The sequence below is a fragment of the Monodelphis domestica genome, chromosome 2, assembly GCF_027887165.1.
Source record: "Monodelphis domestica isolate mMonDom1 chromosome 2, mMonDom1.pri, whole genome shotgun sequence".
NCBI lineage: Eukaryota > Metazoa > Chordata > Mammalia > Didelphimorphia > Didelphidae > Monodelphis > Monodelphis domestica.
This window is the reverse complement of record NC_077228.1, coordinates 69,316,839-69,329,304: the sequence shown is the minus strand read 5'-3', so window position 1 is coordinate 69,329,304 and position 12,466 is coordinate 69,316,839. Positions and strand designations below refer to the sequence as shown.

General features: G+C 38.1%; 1 protein-coding gene across 4 annotated transcripts in view; it reads right to left on the bottom strand.

Moving 5' to 3' along the window:
• RABGAP1L (RAB GTPase activating protein 1 like) overlaps positions 1-12,466 on the bottom strand; it is a 705,349-nt gene that overhangs the window by 606,790 nt on the left and 86,093 nt on the right. For all 4 annotated transcript variants that reach the window (XM_007480823.3, XM_056815570.1, XM_056815569.1 and 1 more), the window contains exon 4: positions 2,089-2,296. In XM_007480823.3, the coding sequence (XP_007480885.1) occupies positions 2,089-2,296 (208 nt within the window). The remainder of the gene's footprint in view (positions 1-2,088; positions 2,297-12,466) is intronic.

The window sequence follows — 12,466 nt, the reverse complement described above, 5'->3', positions numbered from 1 at the left end:
CAATGACTGGACTTAGATCTCATTAGCATGTGTAGTTTATAAATTATAAATATACTGCCGAGGAGCTCATAGTAATAGATCATTACTCTCTAGTCAAAATAAAAAAAATTTAAAAATTTGTGACTGGAATAGACTGACGTTCCTGACAGTAGTCACTCCTTGGGATCAACTAATGGTCAGCCAATGTTTAACTCCCTTCCTTGGTGCCTTTCATGAGCAGTCACTAGCCATTTCATGTAAAGTGCTTGGCAAACTCTATAATGCTGCATAAATGTTAGTTAGCTCTTTGTTCTATTTCTATATCTTGGTTTTTTTGTCTCCTACAAATTATAACTGGTCAGAAGCCATCTGTTACTCAAATCTATTAAGTGGTACAGATAGGAGAGAATGCAATGGAGGATCCCACTGACTAGCTTGGTAGACACAGAACTAAACAAGTCGGAGATTGAGACCTCCACCCAGAATGCGGAGGTTTTTCTCTCTAGCTGAGGGCTAAGCAAATTGAATTGTAAAGTTTACATTTTTGACTTTAGAAGTAACTCTCATAAGGTCCTAAATAGCAGGAGCTAAGAAAACATTTGAATCGTGACTGTGCTTACAAATTAATCCATCAGTCTAGAGTTGTGAGATGCAAGTGGCTCAGAGCTTAAATACCTCAGTGAAGCTTGGCCTCCAAATACAGTGCAGAATAGAAGATTGGACAATGAGGAAACCATGCCTCCAAAACTAAGGAAGGGAGGAGAGTGTGGTTTGGAGAGAGTGAGTGGCTACCACACACACACACCCATCCACACCCACACACACACACACACACACACACACACACTCTCTCTCTCTCTCTCTCTCTCCCCCCCCCCCACCTTTTGAGGAAAGAAGGGAGAGAGGAAAGAAAAGGGAGACAGCTAATGTCTCCTCTTTTTGTTTTCCACTGAAACCTCCAACTCTTGTCAGATAATAAAAGCTTTGTTGTGTTAAAATTGTGTCTTGTTCCAGGCCCCCTGACCATCTCCTCCTTTTCTAGTCAGTATAGTAAGTTTATAGGGAGCAATAGCAAGAAATAATATTTCAATGGGGAACAAGGAAGTCATGTACAGACCATCCTAAAGACAAAAGGAACATAATTTACAAACTGTATTAATAAAATTCACATCTCAGAAATATGTGCTGAATCAGGAGAAACTGTGTAGATGCTACTTGTCAACGTTCTGGTCCTGAGATATTTAAGTTTCAGAAAAATTCCAGACATCCACAGCAGAACATCAAAAGTTAGTGATCACTTTGAGATGGTGGCTGAAATTATTTGAATTTATGTTAATGAACTAACCCAAACATGGCACAATTAGGAGTTGGTCTTTTTCAAAAAAAAAAAAAAACCCTGTAACAATAAGACCTCAACCTCCTGTTCCTCTTCCATCTCCATCAGAGCTATACTGTCAAATGCTCCCAGCTCTAATCCACAATGACAAGAGTGATTCTTTGTGTGTCTCATCCTCCCCATCCTCTTTTCCATGCTATCTGCTTCCCTTTAGCATCCCATTCCCTGTCCCCACACTACATCTCCCTCTGTATCACTTTTAACCACTTATCTCTGCTTTTTTTAGGCTTTTTGTTCCCCTTCCTTCTGTGTTTAATTAAAGCATGATTGCCACCCCATTTCTTGCTTTCAGCTGTGGTCTTTCCAGAAGAGTAACCAAAAAAGAGGGCATGGCTACCCCATTTCATAAATTATCAGCTCACTTCTAGTTACGCTTGGCAAAGAGGAAGCAAGGATTTAGAACAAACTGGATCTTCATTTTATATGTACAAATAAAAAAACTGCATTCAAAGGCAGTCTTATGAGAGATTTTTTTTAATTAATTCAAAAGTATTTTTTGACATGGCTAACATGTCAATTTGTTTTGCTCAACTACATGTTTTTAATGAGTTTTTTTCTTACTTTCTCAAAATGAGAGAAGGGAATGTGGGAGAAAAAACTTGGAGCTGAAAATAAAATTGAATTAAAAGTAAGGCAATAAATAAATAGATGAATTCACCTCAAATTTAACTCTTTCTTGAAGCATGGAGAGTGGGAAAACAATTAGAACTCACCTTACAAAGCCTTCTGGAACATTTGGCACATAAAGAGTGACAGGGAAGGGAAACTGGCATGAAGATTTCATCGTTGCCATTGCTCGTACAGCTTCCACTTCATTTCGAGGAGAAGAAACTTTCATACATCCTAAATAGGTCAGTTTATTAAATAATACACTATCTTCCTCAGGTGGATCACTGGGAGAAGGTAGTCGGAGAGTAGAAACTTAAAAAAAGAAAAAGAAAATTAGAAAATGTAGATAGATAGATAGATAGATAGATAGATAGATAGATAGATACAAAAAGGATTACATTTGGTGATGAAATTTCTGAATTTTGTGACAGAGGACCTAGATGAAAATCTTGCTTCTTTTATTTGCTACCTGACCCTGATAAAGTCAGAACTTCTATGGGCCTCAATTCGTTCATTTGTAAAACCTAGGGAGTTAACTAATGGTTGACGCTCTTCTAAAAATCAATCAGTCAAGGAATATTTATTAAGCACTTATAATTCTGAATGGCAACCTGGCAAATTAGAAAGATGGACTTGAAGTAAGAAAAACTTGGAGATTTAATACCTACTCCAATACGTATTGGCTGTAAAAGTCATTTACCATCCAATGCCCCAGGCAACTCTTCCAATACTTGGAGTAACAGAAAAGATATTAATCCACACCAATGAAACTGAATTGCCTTCACCAATAAAATACAATTAAAAAAACTAAAATCTAGATTTTTAACTTAAATTTAATTTTTTATTTAATTAAACTTAAATTTGTAAATCTTCATGATCCTAAAAACAAAACCTGCTCTGGAGCATACTTCTGTTGATATTATCATTAGCTTCTGTCTTCCCAAAACTGACCAAAAACTTCAGAATCATCTTTTACTCTTCCTTCTTTATCACCCACATCCCATCAAATGCCAACTCTTCTTGACTCTATTTCTATTATTTCTCTCAAATCAGGTCTATTCTTTCCACTTCTACTATTACCATCCAAACTCGGATGTTCACAAGTTTTGTCTGAATTATGGCCGAGAATTTCCTTCTTGGTCCTGACTCTCAGGCTCTCCCTACTCTGATCTACCCTTCATTCTATTCCTTAAATAAACCTCTTTATGCATGTTTCATCAAATAATATCCTTGCTCAAACACATTCAATATTTCCCAACACTTGTTTAATTAAATGCAGTTCTTAGCCAGGCATTCAAGACCCTCAACAACATGGTTCCAAACAACCCCTCCTGCTTTCTCCTGTACTTTACCCTTTGCACAAGCTATGTTGCAGCCAAAATATGCCATTAATTGTCTCCTACACTGGAACATCCTCTCTCTGTGCCTTTGCTCCCTTGCCTGATTTTCTAATCACTGCAATGCCACCTCCTCCCTCCCTTGGTCCACCTCAGGTGATACTACTCTTAACAGAGCCTTTTCTAATTCTCCTTGATGCAGAGCTTTTTTGTCCTCATATTTCTCACAGTACTTTGTCTTGACCTCTCCTGAGCCCTTCTTTCATAGCAGTAGGGTTATATGGGAATGTGTTTCTCCTCCTTGATGTACGATAAGCTCTTTAAGGGCAAGGACTGAGTGATAGGAATAACATTTGCCTTGCTTGGATTGATTCCATTTCCCTTCAAGGAAATAAGGAGGCTGTCCTAGGGATTTAGTTAGCTTTGAAGAAGACTAGGGATTGAACTGCTGGGTTAACTTCTTTGTTAACTGAGGTATAAAAATCTAGCCTCCAAGGGTTGATATTCCAAAAGGTTGATAACATTCTCAATCTTATTTCTTAATGTAGAGAGAAATGGAATTTAGAATTTGATGTCATTTATGTTAATTCCATTAGATAGCTGAAGCAAAAAAAAATCAAAAAGTTCTTTAAAAGTTTTAGATAGCAAACATCTTTCTGTTTCAATTTCAATTTGTACACCAATGTAGACATGGTTAAAACATATTTTTATTTTTCCCTCAAATTCCCCAAACATTTATTATATATCTACTATGAGCTAGGCATTGAGGATTCAATGATAAAATGAAACACCATTTGTTCATAGTTAGTCTGGGAAACGCAAAGGAGCAGGACATCTTTCTGACTCAGAATTGCTGCCCTCATACATGTGCAAGTAGAGGGTCCCAGTATCAATTCTTAGTAAAAAAATATAATTTTTTAAAAATACTGTTGCCTTCTACTTTAAAATTGATAAGTATCTTTTCTAAGGCAGAAGAGCAGTAAAGGTGTATGGGGTTACAAGGTCATACAGTGAGGCAGTGGCTAAGGCAAGGTTTAAACCCAGGTTCTCTCTCTCTCTCCCTTTTTTTTTTTAATTTAATTTAATTTGGGGGAGGGGTTACAATACTCACTTTATTTCCCTCCCTCCCCTTCTCCCTCCCTTCCCACAGCCGACGCACAATTTCATTGGATATTACTTGTGTCCTTGATCAGAACCTATTTCCATGTTGGTGTTTGCACTAGGATGTTCATTTAGAATCTACATCCCCAACCATATCCCCTCGACCCATGTATTCAAGCAGTTGGTTATTTCTTCTGTGTTTCTACTCCCACAGTTTGTTTTTCCTCTGAATGTGGATAGTGGTTTTTCTCCAAGTTGTTCGGATCACTGCATTGCCACTAATGGAGAAGTCCATTACATTCGAATGTACCACAGTGTATCAGTCTCTGTGTATAATGTTCTCCTGTTTCTGCTCCTTTCATTCTGCATCAGTTCCTGGAGGTCATTCCAGTTCCCATGGAATTCCTCCACTTTATTATTCCTTTGAGCACAATAGTAGTCCATCACCAACATATACCACAATTTGTTCAGCCATTCCCCAATTGGAGGGCATCCCCTCATTTTCCAATTTTGGCTGGGGCTTTCTTACCCTAGAATATCTTTCAATCATGCTTTCCTCTATCACCCATTGATGAATTCCAACCAGAAGTCTTCATTTTGTAAATGGATGGAGATCACCCATGCCTCACTCCCATCCTAACTGTGAACTTGACTCTCCAGCCTTCAGCATCATGCCTTCTTGCGGATACCTTTTCTGCCCTCCCCAAAGAACCTCTTTTTATGTCTTCTCTTTCTCCCAACAGAATATAAGCTCTTATGTGAGGGGCTCAACTTATTTGTTGTTATTTGTATTCCCAAACTTAATACAGTGCCTAACTCATAATAGATATATAATAAATGTTTGAGGGTTGTAAGGGAAAGATAAAAGTATGTACTAAATAAGGAGTAACAGATTGGTTAGACAAGGTTAGACAAGACAAGGAGGATCTTATTCTTGCAAATTAAAACTGAAGCAGAAAGGTATTTCCTATACAAAACTTTTTAAAGAATATTCTGAATTCATCTGCTTCAGATGTCTGATGGAATCAACATAAATTACAATCTCAAATTCTAAATTCCATATCTATCTACAGTAGGAAATAAATGGGCAGTTGTATTCTGGGAATAGTAAGAATTAAAAAAAGCTTTCATGCAAGCCAGATGGAGCTCTCAGCATGTAAACTATTTTTATCATTTGTTTGTGTATTTTTCCCCAAACAATCTGATTCATACCCTATTCTTCTTCATGTTCACTTATCACACAAAAATGTGTGTGTGTGTGTGTGTGTGTGTAGAGAGAGGCAGGGAAAGGAAAAAGTGACAGTTGATTGTAGGAGCAGTTAAAGATTATTTAATTATAATTTGACTGACATTTATCAAATTCCTATGTGCAGCCTAATATGCCAGGCACTGGGAAAAATGCGGAGAAAACCTAAGTACTATGAATTGTAGATAAAAAATCACAATATATCCTTACTGTCAAGCAGTAGTTTCAAAAACATAGATTAATGCCTCATTTTAAAAGCTCATTTTGAGGGAGGAGAATAGAGAGAGACGGATACCAGAGCAAGGAAGTATTGAGATCAAGTAGAATGAGAGAGAGAACAAGAGTAAAGAAACTGGGGTAGCACAGTGAATAGAAAGCCAGTCCTGGAGATGGGAGATTCTGAGTTCAGATCTGAACTGACACTTCCTTAGCTGTGTGACCCTGGGCATGTCAATTAACCCCAACTGGCTTGCCTTCACCACTCTCTTCTGCTTTGAAACAAATATTCAGCATCAATTCTAAGACAGAAGGTAAAGTTGTTTTTTTTTTTAAGAAGAGTGAAAGAGAGAGCTAAATGAATAATAAATGTAAAAAAAAAAACTTTAAACACCTTGATAGAAATCTATCCAAAACTTTCCTGCCTTAGCAAACTTTACATCTTTCCTCTTAGTGAAAACTTGAAGGCATTGTGATAAATATCTAGAGTTATGCTTTTCTGAACACAGTAACACCTTTAGGCGTTTTATTAAATTATATATGGATGCTCCTAAATGCTCCTTTCTCTCTTACTCCTCCCATTTGGCCATGTCTGGTCTGCTCAGCCTGCTTTTCATTAAACATCACCTACAACTGTTTCTTCAATCACCTGTTCTTTTGCTCTCTCTCCTCTTCACTTTTGTTTCTTTTCTTCCTCACTTTCCTTTTGCTTCTGCTGCTCCCAAACTTATCTGCTTTGGCACTGCCTGAGCATGGCTTTTGTAACTACTGCCAACTCAAAGCAAGGGCTTCTTTATTCCAGTCAATGAATCGACTAACCATACTATCCCTTTTTAAAAGCCCTCATGTCTACAGCATCTCAAATATTTTCAAATGATGTTCACACCTGAACGGTCTGTCGATATTCATGGTTATTCCGAACAACTAGTCCAAATGTATCACTGCTCTACATGCTATATATAATGGACTCTATGGCTAAGAAGTGGGCAAGTCAATACACATTTATTAAGCCTTCATGACATGGAAAACACTATAATAAGTGCTAGAGATATGAATATGGAAAACCATGCAACCTGCCACGAGAAGTTTAACAATCAAATAGGGGTGGGAAATACAATATATATACAAATAAGTATAAAATGAGGTGATTGTGGAAAGATATTGAGACAAAGTGCTCTAGACTGCTGTCTCCAAAATGGAGGTCAAAAAGAGGGCATAACATGATCCACAAATTAGGATCAACAATCATAGTAAGGGAAAATGGATTGCATCCCAACCTCCTAAGACAGCCAGTCATAGGAATTGTTTCAATCATGACCACACTTACCCTTCACATTTCCCCATTCCTCCCTGTCCCTCCAAATGGGCAAATCCCCAAACTTCCTTCCTTCTGAGCCAGATGCAAATGTCAGCCTTTCTGGGGAAATGTACCCTGATTCAGAAACAAGCACCCACACAAGCAGTTGGGCAGTTTGCCATCAGTAAAATTCTCTAATTCTCCACCCTTAGCCCAAGTATTAGGGAAAAAAATTCTTGATAGTAGTGTAAGATCACAAAAGTTTATAGATCATTGTTCATAGAAATATTGACAAGGGAGAGAAAACATTCAACCGTTTCATTAAAGAAGCAGCACCCAAGTTAAGATACAAAGAAAGAGAAGGATTTCCACAGGTAAAAATAAGGAGGGTCACATCACATAGACAGAGACTACATTGTATTGAAATCAGAGGTGGCTGGGAGATAGCAAGGCAAGGTTAAAATACTGCAGTGGAGAGCATATGCATGGCACTCAAGAAACTAGGCTAGTAAGCTTGGTTGAAATCAGAATACAGAAAGATCTGAATGTCTATCAATATCAAGTAATTTTCCTGAAACATGACAGATGACTCCCCTGCTCAAACAACTCTAGAGGCTCATTATTGCCTCTAAGAGTAAATATAAACTTTAGCTTCTAAAGCTCTTCACAATCTGGCCCCAACATATCTTTCTAGACACAATAGACATTACCCCCTCGCCTGCACACTGCAATCCTGTCAAATATGCCATCCCCCATTCCCAGAAGGTATTCTCTTCTCACCTAATCCTTACAAAATTCTTCTTGACAGTTCAAGCAACAACTTCTTTATGAAGTCTTTCCTGTGCCCCTGCCCACCCAATTGCACCCATTATTACTCTACTCTTATCCCTCAGATGGCTGGCTTCCTGGTAGCTCTCCCAGACCACAGTCTCTCAGGGTTAAATGTCCTAACCTCTACCCAAGCAATCATGTAGGCAAAATTCCACCAACCCCAGCATTCACGCACCTTTCCCTGCAGATCACTTCACTCCTATGGCAGGTGTCCCAGAATGGGTTGCTTCTCTGCCTCTCCTTTTTCTTTTTGGAATGGGACAGAATGCATAAAATGAACAAGCACCAGAAGATTATTATCTTCACTGCCAATATCATTATGTGACCTTTCTCCCCAGAAGCCACCCTTCTTCTGAACATGTCTTTAAACTTCTAGGCAACGAAGTTTACATTGGTATCATCCTCCACTCCTCACTCTCCCTCTGACACCCCATAGCCAGTGAGTTGCAGTATCTTGTCTTTTCTATTTCCACAACCTCTCTCCTATCCATTACCTTCTCTCCACTCACAGAGCCACCACCCTTGTTCAGGCTTTCATCATCTCTCATCTGAACTACTGCAACACCTTCCTGAGTGGTCTCCCTGTCTTGAGTTTCTCCCCAATAAAATCCACTCTCCAAAGAGTTGTCTCCAAAGTGATATTCATAAACCATGTCACTTCCTTTCCCATTAAATTCCAAAGAGAATGTATGAACTCCACATTAAAATAACAATGCTATCCACATAACAGTCCCAGAAGATAGGTGCTATGACTATCCTTATTTTATAGTGGAAGAAACTAAGTTTGTAGGATGTTAAGCGATTTGTCCAGAATCACCCAGCTAGTAAATGTTTGAGGCTAGATTTGGATGCAGACCTTCCTGGACACGGGCTTAAAACCCTATCCACTTATCCACCTAGCTGCCTAATTCATCCTCAACTAATCATTTTTTAATTGAATGTTTCCATTGCCGAACCCACAATCATCAACACCAACTGTTGACCAAATGCCGCTGCAAGGTGGGTAAGTACAAGAGCCCTGGAAACAGCAATGCTTCCTCTATTAGCCTAGCCCTGGCAGCTGTCATCCAACATTCCAATTAATCCCATAATATCATAGCAGCACTCTTTGTAATGGCAAAGAGCTGGAGACAAAGTGGGTGCCTACAGACTGGGATATGGTTGAATAAACTGTGATATATGACTATAGGGTTTAACAAACATGTTTTCCCTGAGTTAAGAAATGATAAATATAAGGAAATCCTAGGAAAACATGAAAATGTATTAATTGATAAAGAGTAAAATAAGCAGAATCAAAAGTATACAATACACCATGAGTATTATACAATACACAATATCAAAGATTTAGGCAAGTAACAATTTCTCTGGGACTCAACTGCTCAGTTGTCAAAGAAAGAGATGGTGCAAGGGACCCCAGTGGTCCCTTCCACCTCTAAATCTATGATTCCCACCCCAGAAAAGAGGCAGGGCATATGTTTTGTCAAACATATATGATTGCTTCGTTGTTTTTCTTTGTTCAATCTAGATATCACTGTGGAGCAGTAGTTCTTCAAATGACTCATTAAAAAAATAGAAAACAAAAAGAAAACTCTTTTTTAAAAAAAGGCAAATGATTCAATTGTTCCCAAACACTCATAGGGCACACATATGCAGGTATGCACATACAAACACTATTGATAAAACCTAGCACCCAAGATATGGAATGGACTGAAAGTTAATGAATGTTTCAATATATGAAAAATATGGAACATAACTGATATGGACTGAAAATCCTACATATGCTACTATTTTCCATCCTATCTTATGAGGCAATCCATTCCATTTTTTTAGATAGCCCTATTTGCTGGGAAATAGTTCCTTAAAATGAACTGAAATTTTTATTCTAGTAGCTTTTAACCAATAATCCTAGTCTTCAAGACAAGGTTGGGGTATAATAACTGGGGTTGTGTTGTGGCTGAGGGTTAGAGAAGATGATCTCTGAAATCCCTAGGAACTCTGAAATTCTTTAATCTATGTTTACTCAGTTTAAACCTCTATCTCATGTATTCTATTATTTTCGTCTTTTTTGTTCTGAATTCCTTGTTTGACCTAGCACTAAGTAACAGTAATATGATCCTTTTAAAATGCTGAAGCCCACATGTATCGTAGCACCAAGCACATCCATAATGATAAACTAATATTCCTGTTATTTTCTTTCCTGAGTAAGCCTACTCATACAGAGACAGATAGACAGGCTTTCAAAAGATCTATGAAAGTCTCTCCATCAAAATCTGTTTTTTTAAAAAGGCATGGGACCATAATATAGAAATAGGGAAATAATAATGTGTCAAGAAAAGAGAATTGGCCTAAAGCTGGGTTGCAAATTTACTTTCAATTCAGCTTCAATTTTCTCAGCTTTCAAGGATTCCGATAACAGGTTTGGTGGGGAGGGGCAGCTAGGTGGCTCAGTAGATCGAAAGCCAGGCCCAAAGATGGGAGTTCAAATATCGCTTAGGATAGCTGTGTGACCCTGGGCAAGTCACTCAATCCCCACTGCCTAGCCCTTACTGCTATTCTGCCTTGGAACCAATACACTGTATTGATTCTAAGACAGAAGGTAAGGGTTAAAGGGGGCGGGGGGGGGGGGGTGGAGGGCATGCACTGGTGGAGGGGATGAGGAAGAAGTACATTTTCAATGGTTCCCATCCTAAGGCTATAGTCTAAATTACAGAAGTCAAAGCACTACAGATGGATCATGGAAAATCTCAAAATGCAAACTAAGCAATCTATATTGGGTATGTCTTGGCCCATATACAGGTAAGAACTCTAGTAGATTCTAGACCCTACCCATCTTCTCTTTTCCTTTGCTAAGCATATAGAGCCCAACCTTGTTGGAGAATATAGGGTGATAAACAAAGTTATGAAAGGGCCCCCAACATCTCTACTTCAAATGATACTGTCTAGCAGCACAAATTCCTATTGGGTAGAGAGAAGTGGAGGAACGGAAGCCGACAAAAGCTATGTTAGAATTCTTTCTAAAAATACAGACGGTAACTCATCCATGCCTTTCATTCTTTGCCATTTTTGCTCAAGTTTTTTCCCAGGTCCTCCACAAGGGATATATTAGTAGTCATGCGAAAAGCCATTCTCTAGGTCTTCAGAGCTTTTAAGGGTACCAATACAGCACTCAGATTACCCATCTGTTTTCACAAAGTCAAGCCACATGATCAGGCTCCTTCAATCAGATATTTCTTCAAAGAAATCTCTTTGCATATATCTGATGAGTGGGAATGTGCTGCATCTTATTTATTCCCTCCACATATCTCTCCACTGTCCACTGCCTTTTACTTTAATTCCACAGAGATTATTTTGTTTCAAAATAAGTCAATAGTTATTAAAAATCTTTCAAGCTTTTGCACCAATGTAAAATGTCTAATTATCAAAATCTTCTCCATCCTTCAAGACTTAGCTCAAGGGCCGCCCACTATCACACAAGACCTTCACAGCCCACGATGACCTTCCCTTTTTCAGGAATTCTATTACATCTGGTCAATATAATACATTTCTACACTTGATTGTATTATAATTGTTTTGTGTGTTATAGTTTAGTCTTCAAGGGTAGGTTATTAATTTCATATAAATGGAGACCATGTATTGTTTTTATTTTGCATTTCCTGATATCTAGCTCATGGTACTAGGCATTTAGAATCCTCAAATACCAGATAACTGAATGGATTAAGAATGAATGAAAAAATAAATACTCAAAAGAGGAATTTAACAATCATAAAATGTTAGGCAAAAAAGACAAAAATGTCTTTTAATACTATGAAATAAACAAATATGTAGTTGCAGTTAAATAATACAAATTACATATTTACCTCATGGCATGACAATTTTAAACAGATATTTTAAAAATATCAAAAATTGCCCCTATTCTTTGGAAAATGAGGACAGGAAGAAGGGAATAATCACTTATCAAATGCCTACTATCTACCAGAGCAGCTTGATGGTGCAATGGATAAACACTGGGCCTGGATTCCAGAAGTCCGATTTAATGAGTTCAAATCCAATATCAGACAAATACTAGCTGGGTTATTCAGTAAACCTTGTTTGCCTCAGTTTCCTCACTTGGAAAGAAAGAAATGGCAAATCATTCCAGCATCTCTGCCAAGAAAACCCCAAACAGGATCAATGGAGAATCAGACACAAATGAAACAACCAAACAACAACTCCTTTCCATCAGACACTCTGTAAGTGTTTTACAAATATGTCATTCAAACCTTACAACAACCCTGGAAAGTTGGTGCTATTATTATCCCCATTTTACAGTTGGGGAAACTGAAGCCAGCATTGGCAAAGTAATTTGCCAAAGTTCATGCTGCTTATAAGGTAACAGAGGCCAGATCTGAATTCAAGTCCCCCTAATTCCAGGCCAACTCTATTCATCACACCACCAAGTGTCATAATGTAAGCCA